This window comes from Ranitomeya variabilis, chromosome 6 (assembly GCF_051348905.1).
Source record: "Ranitomeya variabilis isolate aRanVar5 chromosome 6, aRanVar5.hap1, whole genome shotgun sequence".
Taxonomy (NCBI): Eukaryota; Metazoa; Chordata; class Amphibia; order Anura; family Dendrobatidae; genus Ranitomeya; species Ranitomeya variabilis.
Genome location: NC_135237.1, coordinates 31,072,376 through 31,092,588, shown reverse-complemented (window position 1 = coordinate 31,092,588; position 20,213 = coordinate 31,072,376). Strand labels below are relative to the sequence as shown.

Genomic DNA, 20,213 nt, shown 5'->3' with positions numbered 1-20,213 from the left:
CGCAGGGCCGCGCTTAGTAACCCGATGTTTACCCTGGTTACCAGCGTAAATGTAAAAAAAAACAAACAGTACATACTCACCATCTGTTGCCCGTCAGGTCCCTTGGCGTCTGCTTCCTGCTCTGACTGAGCTGCCGTAAAGTGAGAGCACAGCAGTGACGTCACCGCTGCGCTCTGCTCTCACTGTACGGCAGTCAGTCAGAGCAGGAAGCAGACGCCAAGGGACCTGACGGGCAACAGATGGTGAGTATGTACTGTTTGGTTTTTTTTACATTTACGCTGGTAACCAGGGTAAACATCGGGTTACTAAGCGCGGCCCTGCGCTTAGTAACCCGATGTTTACCCTGGTTACCCGGGTGCTGCAGGGGGACTTCGGCATCGTTGAAGACAGTTTCAACGATGCCGAAGTCGTTCCCCTGATCGTTGGTCGCTGGAGAGAGCTGTCTGTGTGACAGCTCCCCAGCGACCACACAGCGACGCTGCAGCGATCAGCATCGTTGTCTGTATCGCTGCAGCGTCGCTGTGTGAGACGGGGCCTTTAAACTCCCAGCTACAAGTCATGGCCACTACTGCTACCCAGCTTTCCAAGCACCCAGAGCATCACCCACATCTCACAAAGAAAGTAAACTACAACTCCCAGCATGCACTGACCGTTTGTGACATGCTGAGAGTTGTGAATCTTCAGAACGGTGGAAAGTTACAGTTTGCAGGGCACCGATACTGACCAGGAGCATAGGTTTCCACTGATCTGCTACTCTGGGAACTACAACTCCCAGCAAGCCCTAACTTCAAAATAGCCACAGTGCATGAGTTCTGTTATGTAAAATAGCTAATGACAGTAGCACAATACAGAATATGACTGCTGGGCGTTGTAGTTCCACAGGGCAGTTTGGGAGCGGTGGTTGCACAAGAGCTAGGGTTGCAGACCATTATTCATGGATGTTAGGAGTAGTAGTCGAAATGGGAGTAAATATGCAAGGACTCTGAGAAGTTCAGCAGCCGAGTACATCTGCTGCGTTCCCTAGAAGAACCCTGGAAAACTGCTGGAGAGACGTCAAGTCATTCCTCAGACATGAGGCAAGAGGATCAAGCGAGAGATTTCTAAGAAATCAGAAAAACAAGAAGATCCAGGGCCCACAAATGACTCCTTGGGTGAAGTATTTAGTGTCTGGAGGAGCCATTGATGAAGGAACGCCATGTAATACTTAGTTTTCCCTGTGGTGGCGCTGTGGAGAGCCCGAACACTCGCTGCCAGTCTTCCACCCTGATAGACACCTTGGTGACTAGTTAACCCCTTCCCGACCTTTGACGCATATGCTGCGTCATGAAAGTCGGTGCCTTCCCGACCTGTGACGCAGCGTATGCGTCATGGAAAGATCGCGCTCCTGCAGATCGGGTGAAAGGGTTAACTCCAATTTCACCCGATCTGCAGGAACAGGGGGAGTGGTGCTTCAGCCCAGGGGGGGTGGCTTCACCCCCTCGTGGCTACGATCGCTCTGATTGGCAGTTTCACTTTCAACTGCCAATCAGAGCGATTTGTAATATTTCACCCCAAAAAACGGTGAAATATTACAATCCAGCCATGGCCGATGCTGCAATATCATCGGCCATGGCTGGAAAACCTAATCTGCCTCCCCCCCACCCCACCGATCGCCCCCCCAGTGCTCCGTTACGTGGCCGCCCCCCTAATTCGTCCTGTCCGCTCCTCCGTCCTCCTGTCCGCTGCCCCCGTGCTCCGGTGCCCCCTCCCTGTGCTCCGGTCCCCCCCCCCCGTGATCCGATCACCCCCCCTTCATACTTACCGGGCCTCCCGGTGTCCGTCCGGCTTCTCCATGGGCGCCGCCATCTTCCAATATGGCGGGCGCATGCGCAGTGCGCCCGTCGAATCTGCCGGCTGGCAGATTTGTTTCAGATGTATTTTTTTTTAAATTCGTTTATTGATTACAACATTAGTCATACATACATTCGCTTATATTCCCCAACATCCAAAATGTACATAAAATAATTTTACATAACCATATTTGGGATATTGCAAAGGCCACAAGCAATGCATGTCAATCATTTGTTCATACCTTATTTAAACTTTAACTACCTTATCTTCTAACAGAACCTCTAAAACTAATACGCTGCCATTTAAAAGAGAATTCCAAATAAATTCCGCCCTGTAAGTCATTAGTGTTCCGTACAATTTGACACCCTTTCCTTATATGATTATTAATTTATGTTGATCTAAACAGTGTGAGAAGAAGAGTTCCATCTTCCCCATATCTTCTCAAATTTGGCTGGGTTACCTCTATTTTGGTATAATGCTCGTTCATATGGAACAATGGAATTCACCAGGTCAACCCACGCTCTAAGAGTAGGGCAAGAGCCCCCCATCCACCGTAGAGCCAACACCTTCCGTGCTAAAAACAGAGTCTCCCTCAGAAAAATTCCCGTGTGACGATCCCAAATCTCCGTTTCCCATACTCCAAATAAACACACCAGAGGATCAAGTGGGACAGGGATAGATATCAGTGATGTCAATAGTGTCGTTACCTCATTCCAGAATTGGGAGACAATAGGACATTGCCATATCATGTGTATGAAATCTGCATTGCTGGAATGGCATCTCAGGCAGTCTGATGAGTGTAGACGACCCATTTTGAAAAGACGGGTCGGAGTCAGATAGGATTGATATATAATGTATAATTGTATCATCCTGTTGTTAACTGATGGAGAGACTTTAGTTGGGGACTCCAATATTTCGTCCCACTCCTCCTCTAGTGCATCCGGGAGGAGCCGTCCCCACCTCCCCTTGATGGAATCTAGGGTGGATCCCTCATTCATGGATAATAGATAGGTATATAGAGAGGAAATAAGTCCTTGGGGACCCTGTGAATTAAGGATTCCTATTAGCGGTAAGTCTGAAATAGCCCGACCTGTATCTACATTCCGCGTATGTGATTGGAAGGCTGACCTTAGTTGTAGGTAACGAAAAAATTGAGATTTGGGTATATTGTGGGCAGTTTGTAGCTGCTCAAAGGAGGTAAAGATCCCTTGCTGGTATAAATCACCCACTGTAAGGACACTGTACGATATCCAAAATTTAGTGGACGGATGATCCAATAGTGTCGGGAAATAACCATTATTCCACAATGGCATTTCAGTTGCTATGTCAGCAAATCCTATTAATTTTTTAATTTGCCTCCATATTGATCTTGCTAGTCGGAGCATGGGAAGTAAATGAGGAACAGCAGGTCTCTCCATTTCCAAAAAACCCAGTGGACAATCGACTTTGGCTGAGTACAAGATATGGTGTTCAGAATTAGGGAGAGTCTTCCCGGGCATCCACATATTCAGCATTTTTGCCTGGCCCGCTAGGTAATATAGATAGAAGTCTGGCAGGGCCGCCCCACCCCCTTGTTTAGGTCTCTGTAGAGTAGATAATTTAAGTTTAGGCCTAGCTTTTCCCCATATGAAGGAAGTAATGAGAGAATTTAGGGTTGCGAAGAGAGACTTAGGTATTATAACTGCACTGTGTTGAAAACAATAGCTCAACTTAGGGAGTAATATCATCTTTATAAGGTTGATGCGTCCAGCCACAGATAATGGTAATTTGTCCCAGGTAGCGAATTTGGATTTAACCACATCCAGTAACGGGAATATATTAAGATGTAAATCTAGGTGACTACTCTGGGACATATATATTCCTAAATATTTAAACTGGGAAACAATGGGTAGCAATGAGAGAGTTTCAAGGCAGGGCATTGGGGTATGGGAAAGAGGCATCAGAGCAGATTTTCCCCAGTTTATATAAAGTCCAGAAAATTTACTGAATCTATCAATCATCGTTATTACTTTTGGTAATGTGTCCTCCGCTTGATCCATAAATACCACCATGTCATCAGCATACAGACCAATGACATCCACCCTATCAGCAATATGTATCCCTTTAATATCCACAGAGGACCTCATTCGTATTGCCAGGGCCTCTATCGCCAAGGCAAATAGAGCTGGGGAGAGAGGGCACCCCTGTCGAGTTCCCCTATGTAAGGAAAACGATGCAGACATTAAGCCGTTCACCACCATACGTGCCCTGGGTCTTGCATATAGTGTACCTATCCCTCTCAAGAATTTATCCCCGAATCCATACTTCCGTAAACATGCGATTAAGAAGGGCCATTCAAGGGAGTCAAAAGCCTTGGCTGCGTCTAGTGAAGCCAATGCCCACTTATTATCTGGTTCTAGAGAACTATATTGTATGACCGATTGAACCCTCCTGATATTTATAGATGTGTTTTTCCCCGGCATAAAACCGGTTTGATCCGGGTGTATGAGGTCTAATATTATCTTGTTTAGTCTAGTGGCTAAAATTTTAGTAAAAATGTTGTAATCTACATTTACCAGAGAAATTGGTCTGTATGATCCACAATCCAAAGGGTCCTTCCCCTCTTTCTTAAGTACTATAACATTAGCATCATAAAACGTTTCAGGAATAGATTCCCCCTCCCATATTCCTCTAAGTACCTTAAGCAGTATGGGGGCTAGTTTGTCCCGATATTTCTTATAGAACTCTATGGGAAACCCATCGGGTCCTGGGGCTTTTCCAGTTGCCATATCAGCTATAGCCTGCTCCACCTCTTCCAGAGTAAATTCAGCCTCCATAAGGGCTTGTTGCGATGGACTTAGTGAAGGGAATATTATATCCGACAAATGTTTCAGATGTATTTTGATCACTGCGATATAGCCTATCACAGTGATCAAAATAAAAAAAATAGTAAATGACCCCCCTTTATCACCCCCATAGGGACAATAATAAAAATAAATAAAATATATATATTTTTTTTTTTCCTGCTAGGGTTAGGGTTAGAACTGGGGTTAGAATTAGGGTTAAAATTAGGGGTAGGGTTAGGGGTAGGGTTAGGGTTAGGGCATTTGCACACAGTGCGGATTTGGCTGCGAATCCGCAGCGGATCGGCCGCGGATCCGCAGCAGATCGGCCGCGGATCCGCAGCGGATTGGCCGCTGCGAATTCGTAGCAGTTTTCCATCAGGTTTACAGTACCATGTACACCTATGGAAAACCAAATCCGCTGTGCCCATGGTGCGGAAAATACCGTGCGGAAACGCTGTGTATTTTCCGCAGCATGTCAATTTTGTGCGGATTCCGCAGCGTTTTACACCTGATTCCGCAGCGTTTTACACCTGTTTCTCAATAGGAATCCGCAGGTGAAATCCGCACAAAAAAACACTGGAAATCCGCTGTAAATCCGTAGGTAAAACGCAGTGCCTTTTACCTGCGGATTTTTCAAAAATGGTGCGGAAAAATCTCACACGAATCCGCAAAGTGGGCACATAGCCTTAGGGTTAGGGTTGGAATTAGAGTTAGGGTACCGTCTCACAGTGGCACTTTGATCGCTACGACGGTACGATCCGTGACGTTCCAGCGATATCCATACGATATCGCTGTGTCTGACACGCAGCAGCGATCAGGGACCCTGCTGAGAATCGTACGTCGTAGCAGATCGTTTGGAACTTTCTGTCGTCGCTGGATCTCCCGCTGTCATCGCTGGATCGTTGTGTGTGACAGCTATCCAGCGATGCGTTCACTTGTAACCAGGGTAAACATCGGGTTACTAAGCGCAGGGCCACGCTTAGTAACCCGATGTTTACCCTGGTTACCCGGGACCTTGGCATCGTTGGTCGCTGGAGAGCGGTCTGTGTGACAGCTCCCCAGCGACCACACAATGACTTTCCAACGATCACGGCCAGGTCGTATCGCTGGTCGTGATCGTTGGTAAATCGTTTTGTGAGACGGTACCCTTAGGGTTGGAATTAGGGCTAGGGTTGGAAATAGGGTTAAGATTAGGCTTGTGGTTAGGGTTAAGGATAGGGTTAGGGTTGTGTTGGGGTTACAGTTGTGGGTAGGGTTGGGATTAGGGTTAGGATTAGGGTTGGATTTAGGGTTACGGGTGTGTTGGGGTTAGGGTTGTGGTTAGGGTTATGGCTACAGCTGGGATTAGGGTTAGGGGTGTGTTGGGGTTAGTGTTGAAGTTAGAATTGAGGGGTTCCCACTGTTTAGGCACATCAGGGGTCTCCAAACGCAACATGGCGCCACCATTGATTCCAGCCAATCTTGCGTTCAAAAAGTCAAATGGTGCGCCCTCCCTTCCAAGCCCCGACGTGCGCCCAAACAGTGGTTTACCCCCACATATGGGATACCAGCGTACTCAGGACAAACTGGGCAACAACTATTGGGGTCCAATTTCTCCTGTTACCCTTGCAAAAATAAAAAATTACTTGCTAAAACATAATTTTGAGGAAAGAACAATTATTTTTTATTTTCAGGGCTCTACGTTATAAACTTATGTGAAACACTTGGGGGTTGAAAGTGCTCACCACACATCTAGATAAGTTCCTTCGGGGGTCTAGTTTCCAAAATGGGGTCACGTGTGGGGTGTTTCTACTGTTTAGGCACATCAGGGGCTCTGCAAATGCAACGTGACGCCCGCAGACCATTCCATCAAAGTCTGCATTTCAAATGTCACTACTTCCCTTCCGAGCCCTGACGTGCGCCCAAACAGTGGTTTACCCCCACATATGAGGTATCAGCGTACTCACAACAAACTGGGCAACAAATATTGGGGTCCAATTTCTCCTGTTACCCTTGCAAAAATAAAAAATTACTTGCTAAAACATAATTTTGAGGAAAGAACAATTATTTTTTATTTTCACGGCTCTACGTTATAAACTTATGTGAAACACTTGGGGGTTGAAAGTGCTCACCACACATCTAGATAAGATCCTTTTGGGGTCTAGTTTCCAAAATGGGGTCACTTGTGGGGTGTTTCTACTGTTTAGGCACATCAGGGGCTCTGCAAATGCAACGTGACGCCCGCAGACCATTCCATCAAAGTCTGCATTTCAAATGTCACTACTTCCCTTCCGAGCCCTGACGTGCGCCCAAACAGTGGTTTACCCCCACATATGAGGTATCAGCGTACTCACAACAAACTGGGCAACAAATATTGGGTTCCAATTTCTCCTGTTACCCTTGTGAAAATAAACAATTGCTTGCTAAAACATCTTTTTTGAGGAAAGAAAAATGATTTTTTATTTTCACGGCTCTGCGTTGTAAACTTCTGTGAAGCACTTGGGGGTTGAACGTGCTCACCACACATCTAGATAAGTTCCTTGGGGGGTCTAGTTTCCAAAATGGGGTCACTTGTGGGGGGTTTCTACTGTTTAGGCACATCAGGGGCTCTGCAAACGTAACATGATTCCCGCAGACCATTCCATCAAAGTCTGCATTCCAAATCGTCACTACTTCCCTTCCGAGCCCCGCCATGTGCCCAAACAGTGGTTTACCCCCACATATGGGGTATCAGCGTACTCAGGAGAAACTGGACAACAACTTTTGGCGTCAAATTTTTCCTGTTACCCTTGGGAAAATTAAAAAATTCTGGGCTAAAAAAATATTTTTAAGGAAAGAAAACACATTTTTTATTTTCACGGCTCTGCGTCATAAACTTCTGTGAAGCACTTGGGGGTTCAAAGTGCTCACCACACATCTAGATAAGTTCCCTTGGGGGTCTAGTTTCCAAAGTGGGGTCAATTGTGGGGAGTTCCTACTGTTTAGGCACATCAGGGGCTCTGCAAACGCAACGTGACACCCGCAGAGCTTCCATTAAAGTCTGCATTTCAAAACGTCACTACTTCCCTTCCGCTCCCCGACGTGTGCCAAAACAGTGGTTTACCCCCACATATGGGGTATCAGCGTACTCAGGAGAAACTGCACAACAACTTTTGGGGTCCAATTTCTCCTGTTACCCTTGGGAAAATAAAAAATTGTGGGTTAAAATATCATTTTTGACGAAAGAAAAATAATTTTTTTATTTTCATGGCTCTGCGTTATAAACTTCTGTGAAGCACTTGAGGGTTCAAAGTGCTCACCACACATCTAGATTAGTTCCTTGGGAGGTCTAGTTTCCAAAATGGGGTCACTTGTGCGGGAGCTCCAATGTTTAGGCACACAGGGGCTCTCCAAACGCGACATGGTGTCCGCTAATGATTGAAGCTAATTTTCCATTCAAAAAGCCAAATGGCGTGCCTTCCCTTCCGAGCCCTGCCGTGCACCCAAACAGTGGTTTACCCCCACATATGGGGTATCATCGTACTCAGGACAAACTGGACAACAAAATTTGGGGTCCAATTTCTCCTATTATCCTTGGGAAAATAAAAAAAACTCCGGGCTAAAAATCATTTTTGAGGAAAGAAAAATATTTTTTTTATTTTCATGGCTCTGCGTTATAAACTTCTGTGAAGCACCTGGGGGTTTTAAGTGCTCACTATACATCTAGATTAGTTCCTTGGGGGGTCTAGTTTCCAAAATGGGGTCACTTGTAGGGGAACTCCAATGTTTAGGCACACAGGGGCTCTCCAAACGCAACATGGTGTCTACTAACGATTGGAGCTAATTTTCCATTCAAAAAGTCAAATGGCGCGCCTTCCCTTCCAAGCCTTGCCGTGCACCCAAACAGTGGTTTACCCCCACATATGAGGTATCGGCGTACTCAGGAGAAATTGCCCAACAAATTTTAGGATCCATTTTATCCTGTTGCCCATGTGAAAATGAAAAAATTGAGGTTAAAAGAAAATTTGTGTGGAAAAAAAAGTACTTTTTCATTTTTACGGATTAATTTGTGAAGCACCTGGGGGTTTAAAGTGCTCACTATGCTTCTAGATAAGTTCCTTGGGGGGTCTAGTTTCCAAAATGGGGTCACTTGTGGGGAAGCTCCAATGTTTAGGCACACGGGGGCTCTCCAAACGCGACATGGTGTCTGCTAAAGATTGGAGCCAATTTTCCATTCAAAAAGTCAAATGGCGCTCCTTCCCTTCCGAGCCCTGCCGTGCGCCCAAACAGTGGTTTACCCCCACATATAAGGTATCAGCGTACTCAGGACAAATTGGACAACAACATTCGTGGTCCAGTTTCTCCTTTTACCCTTGGGAAAATAAAAAAATTGTTGCGAAAAGATCATTTTTGTGACTAAAAAGTTAAATGTTCATTTTTCCCCTCCTTGTTGCTTCTGCTGCTGTGAAACACCTGAAGGGTTAATAAACTTCTTGAATGTGGTTTTGAGCACCTTGAGGGGTGCAGTTTTTAGAATGGTGTCACTTTTGGGTATTTTCAGCCATATAGAACCCTCAAACTGACTTCAAATGTGAGGTGGTCCCTAAAAAAAATGGTTTTGTAAATTTTGTTGTAAAAATGAGAAATCACTGGTCAAATTTTAACCCTTATAACTTCCTAGCAAAAAAAAAATTTGTTTCCAAAATTGTGCTGATGTAAAGTAGACATGTGGGAAATGTTATTTATTAACTATTTTGTGTCACATAACTCTCTGGTTTAACAGAATAAAAATTCAAAATGTGAAAATTGCAAAATTTTCAAATTTTTCGCCAAATTTCCGTTTTTTTCACAAATAAACTCAGAAATTATCGACCTAAATTTACCACTAACATGAAGCCCAATATGTCACGAAAAAACAATCTCAGAACCGCAAGGATCCGTTGAAGCGTTCCTGAGTTATTACCTCATAAAGGGACACTGGTCAGAATTGCAAAAAATGGCAAGGTCATTAAGGCCAAAATAGGCTGGGTCATGAAGGGGTTAAAGGGCTTGTCCAGATTGTAAACAGATTTTATATTTAGAGTCTGGGAAAGCTTGTGAATATTATGCTTGGTTGTCACCCAGCTTTCCCAGGAAAAGAATTAACATTTAACAGAAGAGTCGGAGACAATAAGTTTACCAGACTATTTGCAGTTTCAGGGAAACTTTCTTGCACTTTAATCCCGGGTCAGGATTTTATTTTTTTTTAAATACGTGAATAGATATTTGCACAAGAAGAGCAGCCAGGACTTGGAAAGAGAAAACAGGAGGCGTTTAGCTAACAGGGGGCAACGCACTACTTGTGGGTAATCAATAGGACTCATTGATCCCCCCCCTGGAGGAAGAAGACAATGGCTTCTAAGTGGCTGCAAATCTGAGCCATCAGGAGGCAGATGCCTCTATTATCATTCTGCCACCTGTTTCTCTCCAGCTGTTGTAAAACTACAACTCCCAGCAGGCTCTGAGGGTGAAGACTGACATAGACCCCAGCAGTGCAATGACAATCTGCATTATAAAGAGGAGATCTCCATGGGATCCAGGATCTATGAAGAGTTGGGGGAGGCTGTTCTCCAACATCTGCTGAAAACTCAGATCCGGCCTCTGAACGAGCCCAGCCCAAGGCCCCAGCTTCATGCAACTTGGTCTATGGCACCAATCAAAGCTGCATAACTTTTCACAACTTCTTGCAATAGGAGAGTATTGCCTGTTGGCTCCAAGCCTTTAGCAGTTATAGGCCAGGAGCATTTCACGGTCTGTATGAGTACAGTAATGCCCAACTGACCCAAACTTACTACCTTATAGGCATAGATGAGGCTTTGTCTTAAGACAGGCGGCCATGGGTGTCCGTATAAGTGAAATAATCCTTGTCTGGACCAGGCCGAAAACTCCTGATTGTTTGCAGCAAACTTGTAAAAACTACCCTTTTGCAAGAAGTGGTGACAAATTGTGCGCCATCTGCAAAACTTTGATCATGGGGAAGACTCATCAAGATCTGTTCAAGTAAGGGTGGCGAATAAATCGGACCGCAATGATCAGACTGACCGGCAGCTCTCCCAGCCCTGCAGCATAGAAATATATGAAGCGGTCGGGAGAGCCGCCGGCCAGTCCGTGCATTGTGGTCTGATCTATACAGCCGTCTTACCGCGCTGTAAGATGCGCCCATTAAATTACGCCAGATTTCTGGGGCAAATTGATGACTTGGGTCGAACTATGTAAAATTTGCGCAGAATTAGGACTATAGTAGACGTGAAACACCAGCCAGCAGCAAGTCAGAGGATGAGGCGCACTGGGGAAAAGTTGCAAAGACGCCTTGGTTCTCATGCAACATTTTTTATTTTTTGGGAGGGTGCAAGTTTGCATCTTCTGCACTGGGGTCTACGATCTGTGTTTTGTCGGGTATCTTCTGGCAAGTACAGCGCACATCAGCCCTTGCGGACACAGTAACTATGTGCAGATGGCCGAGGTAGGACAACATGTTTACGCCACGAGATGTTGGAAAAAAAAAAGAAACGTGAGCAGATGACGAGTCCGGAGCTGCGAAAACAACTGGAGGCACGGTGACGAGATCCCTCCTGTCTACTGAGAAAATCCAACTCCCCCCGAAGAGATATACGATTCAAGAATATCCTTACATAGCAACAGAGGGGAAAAGTGATCACATAGCAATTCCCTAATAGAATACCTTACTGGGGTAATCACTGCACTGTAGCAAGTCAAAAGGAAGTGGAAATGGAGACTTTTTTATTATTATTATTATGAATTGCTTTTAAATCATGACTGATAACAGAAAGCAATGAACGGTAAATCTATAGGAAGGACGTGTCCCTTTAATTATTGCTGGCCCTGGTAGCCGAGCGGCAGCAGGAAACGCTGAGCCGAGAGTTTATTAGGGGTCATAGTAAACGCGAAACGCGAGGAGTCTCCTCCGCTCTACCCCCTACTTACCGAAATCAATGAACTGCTTCATGGAGAGAGGCGACGGCGAGTAGCGGCTGAACCTCTCGATCTGTTTGGGGGCATTGGCCAGGACGGCATTTTTTAACAAAAACTGTGCAAACTTCATGTTGGCGCAGGGAAATAAGCAGCTTTACCTGGATGGGGAGAACAAACAAGAAAACAAGAGTTAGGTCGGCAGCATGTTTAAGATTTGCAAAATATGCCTCCGGCTATTGCAGAACTATAACTCCCAGCATGCCCCCGACAGCCTGAGAGGTGTAGTTTCACAACAGCTGGAACACCAGCGGGCAGAGCGATGTCCCATAGTTAGTAGGGTGCAATGAGCCGCAGCTATCTGAGTGCACCAAGGATAATAATTAATGAAAGGACCGTCCTGTACCCAAGCACCCTGTACCCAAGCACCCTGTACCCAAGTACCCTGTACCCAAGCTGGCGATTGGGAAACTGACACTGGGTTGTGAAACTCTACAGCAAGATGTTATATAACAGGGCGGAATATAACACTAGTTGACAAGGGCAAATAATGGGTGGCAGCCAGGTAAACAGGAGGTGGGCACTGCCAGGGACTATGGAAGCGATGGGGATCTGCCCCCCTGGACCACCAGGGCTTCTTTTATGGCATGCACGGACATTATACCCCACATACTCCTCTCTATATACTGGTATGACCAGCACACGGCAGGGTTTTCCCTCACCGCTTGCTGTCAGTGAATGGACAGACACTGGAAACCGTCCCTCAGACTGCAGTCACAGGTCAGTGAGCGGACTACAATGCCCAGACCACCCGCGGGTCTCCTGGAGGTCACATACGAGTCTATGGGGCTGCAATCTTGGGGTCCTAGGCTGCGCTCCCTCCGAATACGTGCCGGGGGGGGGGGGGGGTCTCCCATCCTAATCTTAACAGCCTCATATGCCTAGAAGGCTGTGGCAGAGGTTGGGGACCCCCGCGGCCGGTCTGTGGACTCCAGAGGTGTCACTGCAGCACTAGACTATTTCCATTCACTGACAGCAAGCAGACGCCATAGTATAATAACAGGGAACATTTCAGCACACAGAGGTTTTACCCAGGGGCGGACACAGACAGCTTAGGGCCCCTGTGCAAGAAATGTATCTGGGCCCCCCTCCTTTCATCGCGACCAAGCTACAGATATACATTTTTTTTTACAGTCTCCTCTCATATATATTGCAACCCTTACTACACAGTGCTCTCTCTTTATGTATAACACTGTCCCGTATCATATAGTTCCCTCTTGTTATGTACAGCACCGTCCCTATCAGATTCTCATTATTTTTGTTATTTATACCTCCCTGTTCTTTATTACATATCATCCACTCCTGTTAGATATAAACTGAAATGATGGCTGATGGAGCATGGGAAAGTTTCTTTTGTGATGGATGCGGCTGATGGACTGGTCTTCTGGTCAGATGCTGCTCCCTCAGCAGTCATTTTACATTTTACAGGAGAGGACACCATGCAATAAAGAGAAGACGCTGTGAATAACAAAAATAATGAGAATACTCAATGTAAGGGATGGTGCTGTAGATGGCAAGAGATGATACTGGGTAATAATGGACGGCGCTCCACATAACAGGACGCTGTTAGTGATGAGCGAATCTACTCGTTACTCGAGATTTCCCGAGCATGCTCGGGGGTCCTCCGAGTATTTTTTAATGCTCGGAGATTTACTTTTTCTTGCCGCAGCTGAATGATTTACATCTGTTAGCCAGCATAAGTACATGTGGGGGTTCCCTAGCAACCAGGCAACCCCCACATGTACTTAGCCTGGCTAACAGATGTAAATCATTCAGCTGCGGCGAAGAAAACTAAATCTCCGAGCACTAAAAAATATTCGGAGGACCCCCGAGCATGCTCGAGAAATCTCGAGTAACGAGTAGATTCGCTCATCACTAGACGCTATATAATAAAGGACGGCACCATACATAAATAGGATGTTACGTAATAAGGGACGGGAGGGTACCGATACCGCAGATGCGATTTCAGGATACGGTCACCGCCGAAGCAGTCACAGGAAGCGAGCACTAATAACAGTACACAGGGTATGGGATACTACATCAGACTAGGGATGGGGGACCTGGCAACATACAGTTGCATACACACCAACTACCTAACATACTGTAACTATAGGGATTGCTCAGGCACCTCCCTACTGAGGAGGGTGCTTTTTATACAAGATGTCTCCATGCTTTTGGCTGGGAGACACGTTGCAAGTGAACACACATTTAACTAAATGCCTCCCAGCTGAGCATTTACCATGTGTACGTGCTGCCCCTTTTAGAACAGGGGAGTGCGCACAGATGCACCCTAGGCACCCCATCGGGACACAGTGCAGCATGCATAGTGGAGGTAGAAGGCAGGAGCATGCTGGAGACAGTGCCATGGGCCGGTGAGTAAGCTGGTGTCCCTGCATAGAGGGAGGAGGGGACACCATGTCAGGCATAGCGCTACATGCCCCTTTCTGAATTTGTCTTGTTCTTCTGCAACACATGGAAAAAAACTCTATTCTACTCACCTTTCTCCGCTCCCATGCCACCCGGCGTCCTCTTCTGCAACTGGCGCAAGAGCCGCCAGCTGACTTGTCGTCACTGCCATATACCCCCAGTCATGGACACACCGAGGTCAGATGCTGGATGCAAATTGGTCAGCGGCGTGTACTGCAGCAGAACTGTCGGATCACAGGCGCTGCAGTATATTTCAGCTGAATGTGCGTCCAAGGATGCAGATCGAGCTGAAATATTCGCTGGTGTCAGTGGCCGCACTCCACTTCTGGGCCCAATGCAGCTGCGACTTGTCTGGCCCCAGGAATGCCCCGCTAAAGGGAACCTGTCACCAGGTTTGGCAGATATAAGATACAGCCACCACCTTTCAGGGCTCATCTACAGCATTCTATAATGCTGTATATAAGCCTCCGATCCAACCTGTAAGAGAAGAAAAATAAGCTTTATTATACTCACCCAGGGGCGGTCCGGTCTGATGAGTGTCACAGCTCCTGGTCCGGCGCCTCCCATCTTCTTATGATCGCCGCCATGCTGCTTGCATCATGGCTCCCCGGCATTGCGCTCCTGCGCAGTCGTACTTATCTGTGCATAGTACTGCAGTGCGCAGATGCCAAGAAAGGTCAGAGAGGCACAGCGCCTGTGCACTGCATGACTTTGCTCTGCTCTCAACAGGACAGATAAGTAGGCCTGTGCAGGAGCGCGATTCCGGGGAGCCGTGAAGCAACAGGAGGACAGCATCGCAAGAAGATGGGAGGCCCCGGACCCTGAGCTGCGACACCCATCGGACCGGACCGCCCCCCAGGGGAGTATAATAAAACTTATTTTTCTTATCTTTCAGGTTGGATTGGGGGCTTATCTACATAATTACAGAATTCTGTAGATAAGCCCTGAAAGGTGGTGGCCGTATCTTATAGCGGCCAAAACTGCTGACATGTTCCCTTTAAGTGATATTTACCTTTACACTTACTACCTACTGTGTCTCAGATACTAATTATATATATATATATATATATATATATATATATATATATATATATACACTCACCGGCCACTTTATTAGGTACACCATGCTAGTAACGGGTTGGACCCCCTTTTGCCTTCAGAACTGCCTCAATTCTTCGTGGCATAGATTCAACAAGGTGCTGGAAGCATTCCTCAGAGATTTTGGTCCATATTGCCATGATGGCATCACACAGTTGCCGCAGATTTGTCGACTGCACATCCCAAAGATGCTCCATACAAGGCAGGATGGATCCATGCTTTCATGTTGTTTACGCCAAATTCTGACCCTACCATCCGAATGTCGCAGCAGAAATCGAGACTCATCAGACCAAGCAACGTTTTTCCAATCTTCTACTGTCCAATTTCGATGAGCTTGTACAAATTGTAGCCTCAGTTTCCTGTTCTTAGCTGAAAGGAGTGGTACCCGGTGTGGTCTTCTGCTGCTGTAGCCCATCTGCCTCAAAGTTCGACACACTGTGCGTTCAGAGATGCTCTTAGGCCTACCTTGGTTGTAACGGGTGGCGATTTGAGTCACTGTTGCCTTTCTATCAGCTCGAACCAGTCTGCCCATTCTCCTCTGACCTCTGGCATCAACAAGGCATTTCCGCCCACAGAACTGCCGCTCACTGGATTTTTTTTCTTTTTCGGACCATTCTCTGTAAACCCTAGAGATGGTTGTGCGTGAAAATCCCAGTAGATCAGCAGTTTCTGAAATACTCAGACCAGCCCTTCTGGCACCAACAACCATGCCACGTTCAAAGGCACTCAAATCACCTTTCTTCCCCATACTGATGCTCGGTTTGAACTGCAGGAGATTGTCTTGACCATGTCTACATGCCTAAATGCACTGAGTTGCCGCCATGTGATTGGCTGATTAGAAATTAAGTGTTAACAAGAAGTTGGACAGGTGTACCTAATAAAGTGGCCAGTGAGTGTATATTGTACATACATGCATAGGTAACCAAAGTACTCATCGATACATGAAAACACTTTTGGCCATGACTGTGTGTATGTGTGTGCATTATATGTAGCATATACAGTATACTCTATATATATAATTATAGACACACAGATAACTACTGTACTCAGGTTCTAATACACACACATACATATATATATACATATATATATAGTGTACTGTGACTATCTTTGTGTCCCACAGATACATATGAGCACTGTGCATAGGAACATATACATACACTAGATGATGGCCCGATTCTAACGCATCGGGTATTCTAGAATATGCATGTAGTGTGTCGTAGTATATAACACAGGCCACGTAGTATATTGCCCAGTCACGTAGTATATTGCCCAGCGACGTAGCATATTGCCCAGTGACGTAGTATATTGCCCAGCGACGTAGTATATTGCCCAGTCACGTAGTATATTGCCCAGTCACGTAGTATATTGCCCAGCCACGTAGTATATTGCCCAGTCACGTAGTATATTGCCCAGTCACGTAGTATATTGCCCAGCCACGTAGTATATTGCCCAGTCACGTAGTATATTGCCCAGTCACGTAATATATTGCCCAGCGACGTAGTATATTATCCAGCCACATAGTATATTACCCAGTCACGTAGTATATTACCCAGCCACGTAGTATATTGCCCAGCCACGTAGTATACAGCAGAGCCACGTAGTATATTGCCCAGCCACGTAGTATATTGCCCAGTCACGTAGTATATTGCCCAGCCACGTAGTATATTGCCCAGCCACGTAGTATATTGCCCAGCCACGTAGTATATTGCCCAGTCACGTAGTATATTGCCCAGTCACGTAGTATATTGCCCAGTGACGTAGTATATTGCTCAGTGACGTAGTATATTGCCCAGCCACGTAGTATATTGCCCAGCGACGTAGTATATTACCCAGTCACGTAGTATATTGCCCAGCCACGTAGTATATTGCCCAGTCACGTAGTATATTGCCCAGCGACGTAGTATATTGCCCAGTCACGTAGTATATTGCCCAGCCACGTAGTATACAGCACAGAGCCACGTAGTATATTGCCCAGCCACGTAGTATATTGCCCAGCCACGTAGTATATTGCCCAGTGACGTAGTATATTGCCCAGTGACGTAGTATATTGCCCAGTGACGTAGTATATTGCACAGAGCCACGTAGTATATTGCAGAGCGACGTAGTATAAAGCACGGAGCCACGTAGTATATTGCCCAGCTACGTAGTATATTGCCCAGTCACGTATGTCACAGGTTAAAAAATAAAAATACTCACCTTCGGATCCGAGGGCCCCTTGTAGTTCTAACATACTCACCATTCTCGTCGCTGCTCCTCAGCGTCCCGTCTCTCCGCCTCCTGGGATCTAACGGCGCTGTGCTGATGGGCGCGAAATCTTCCGTTCCTAGCGAGACCGCTAGGTCTTCTGGGTAATTTCTCAAAGCATCGCTGGGAAAGGAAGATGGCGGCAGGCGCGAGCGGACAACGGAGGGTGAGTATAGCAGGTTTTTTTTTTTAACATTACTTTTTTTACTATTGATGCCGCATAGGCAGCATCAATAGTAAAAGGTTGGGGACACACAGGGTTAATAGCGGCGGTAACGGAGTATGTTACCCGCGGCATAACGCGGTCCATTACCGCCGGCATTAACCCTGTGTTAGCGGTGACCGGAGGGGAGTATGGAGCGTGCGCCGGGGACAGTGACTTACGGAAGCATGGACTGGAGCGCCGGGGACAGTGACTGCGGGGAGCATGGACCGGAGCGCCGGGGACACGGCGGGGAATATGGAGCGGAGCGCCGGGGACACTGACTGCGGGGAGCGGAGATAATGGAGCGGATCGCCGGGGACACTGCGGGGAGTAAGGAGCGGCCATTTTCTTCCAGACTGTGCCTGTAGCTGATTGGTCATGGCAGCCATGACAGGCAGCTGGCGAGACCAATCAGCGAATGAATAACCGTGACAGAAGGACAGACAGACGGAAGTAACCCTTAGACAATTATATATACATATATATAGATACTTATATTTAGATTTTTACAAACAGGTGCACATAAGTATGGTAATACACATAGGTGATAGTAAGTCTGTACACATTTTGTTACTTACACGTGCCGTCCCTCTAGCAGGTGCATTCTTCCATCTCCAGCAGCTCCATCCTGGAGGTCTTCAGTCCTCCATCAGCACTTACTGGCCAGATCTCCAGCTCTCGCCAGTCCTCCTGCCTCTTCAATACCTCTGATAGCTGCAGAGTGTTCTCCCCGTAGTCAGTGGATCTGACACTTCTTCCTCCTGAGAAGTTCTGTCAGGTGCCTGACCCATGTGAACATCGGCCATCACATCAACCTACCCTCCCCCCGTAGCCACTTACCACCCCTGTACTGAGGGGTCTTTACTGAGGAATGGCTGCACTGGCCACTCAAGCAGCATTCACACTGCAGCTCCTGAATCTGAATGGGCCAGTGCCGCAGTTTTCCAAAAAGGCCCCCTCGGTACAGGAGGTGGAGGTAGCTACAGGGGGATTGATGTGATCTCTCATGTGAACATTGATCAAGCAGTTCAGTTGTCAGAACTGCTCAGGAGGCAGCAGAAGTTACAGATGTACTGACTGCTCAGAGGCTGTTCCCAGCAGCAGTCACAGGCAGTGAGGAGGAAGCAGGAGACAGGACTGGCTGAGATCAGCCATACTTACCAGGCCTGTTCCTGCCTGCCCTGCACGAACCAGGAAGAGAAGCTGGGGGCGTGTCCAAGGATTCCAGGGGGAGCGTCCAGTGATCCCGGGTTCCTTCATCATATCAAAGAGCCAGCGGCAGCATCAACTCAGAGGAGAGGAAGAGGCCCCTCTCTGACAGCAGAAGACTCGGGTACGGCCCCTTCCTCTCCTCTTAGTGTAGATGCAGCCGCTGGGTCTATGAGAGCGTAAGATATTTGAGCAGCTGATCGGGCCCCCTGTCCTCCTGGGCCCCTGTGCAGCTGCACAGGCTGAACATGCGGTGTGTCCGCCCATGGTTTTACCCATCACTCGCATCATTTATACGAGGACGGAGATTTTTACAAATTTACTAGAAATTGGGATAAATTTAGCACTCAATTCTTCCAACCTGCGGCAAAACTACAACTCCCAGCATGCCCTGATAGATGCAGGCCTCTAGGGAATGCTGGGTGTTGTAGTTCTGCAACAGCTGGATGCAAGTCTTAATAAATCCCCCCCATAATAAAAATATAAAAAGTTGAAGAACTTTTCATTACACCCTTTATGCTTTCAGAGCAGGCTGGTACTTGTAGTCCCCCTACAGAATAGATATTATTATTAATATTGCATCATGCAGCCCTCATCCATTAGGACACTCACCTCTCCCAGTGAGCAGCGGTTCCTGCAGCAGATGTGTCAGCTCTGCAGGTGAACCCCAGGATGATGCAACCTGATGAGAGGGTGTTCTGCAGCTCCACTGCGGGCTAATGTCCCTGCCTGCGCCTCAGCTCGGCCCTGCCTGACTCCCGGCCACTTCTCACTGAGAAGAATCCCCTGCCAACCACCGGCTCTTATCATTCACACCCAAGAGGCGGAGCCACCTAGACTAAATCCCGCCCAGCGCTTTCACTGACAGATCCTTCCTCCAATCAGTGACGTGCCTTGTTTACTGTCATTTGAGGGGGTCGCCCCGCCCCCTGCCAATGTGGAACAGTCCAATCTTCTCCGTTCTTGGGACTGGAGAACGGAACAAACAAGTACAAGACGTGGGGGTCGTCAGTATGTGGGCGGGGCAAGAAGGGAATGTTGCCAGGCACACTGCAAGCAGCGAGACACCTGATTGGCTCATGCGTTAACTCAGTAGTTGCCTTGATGGTGGGGGGACGTGACGGTTTTGCTGCGTCAACTGTTGACTGCAGTGCACCCCCTTGTACAGTCTGTCCCCTTCACTGCAGTGTTGTGTCTCATTCATTCCTCCATTCAGTCCTTACACTCTCTAGGAATCATTTGCCTGCTGGAATGAGCAGTTGATTATTTGTGTAAATGTAAATATCTCAAATGTGGGAAAAATAAAATCAGGTCACCTCAGAGGTAAACACTCCATAGAGAGCAAAAGGATTAATTGAAAGACGAGTAAATGTGAAATTACACTT

At 47.0% G+C, this 20,213-nt stretch overlaps 1 protein-coding gene across 1 annotated transcript in view; it reads right to left on the bottom strand.

Annotated features, from left to right (window-relative positions):
• The window catches only part of PDK4 (pyruvate dehydrogenase kinase 4), a 30,224-nt gene extending 10,517 nt beyond the window's left edge, over positions 1-19,707 (bottom strand). The window contains exons 1-2 of the mRNA XM_077268144.1: positions 19,441-19,707; positions 11,598-11,743 (exon numbers count right to left, since the gene is read on the bottom strand). Of these exons, the coding sequence (XP_077124259.1) occupies positions 11,598-11,715 (118 nt within the window). The 5' untranslated portion in view covers positions 11,716-11,743; positions 19,441-19,707. The remainder of the gene's footprint in view (positions 1-11,597; positions 11,744-19,440) is intronic.
• Between the last annotated feature and the right edge of the window lie 506 nt (positions 19,708-20,213).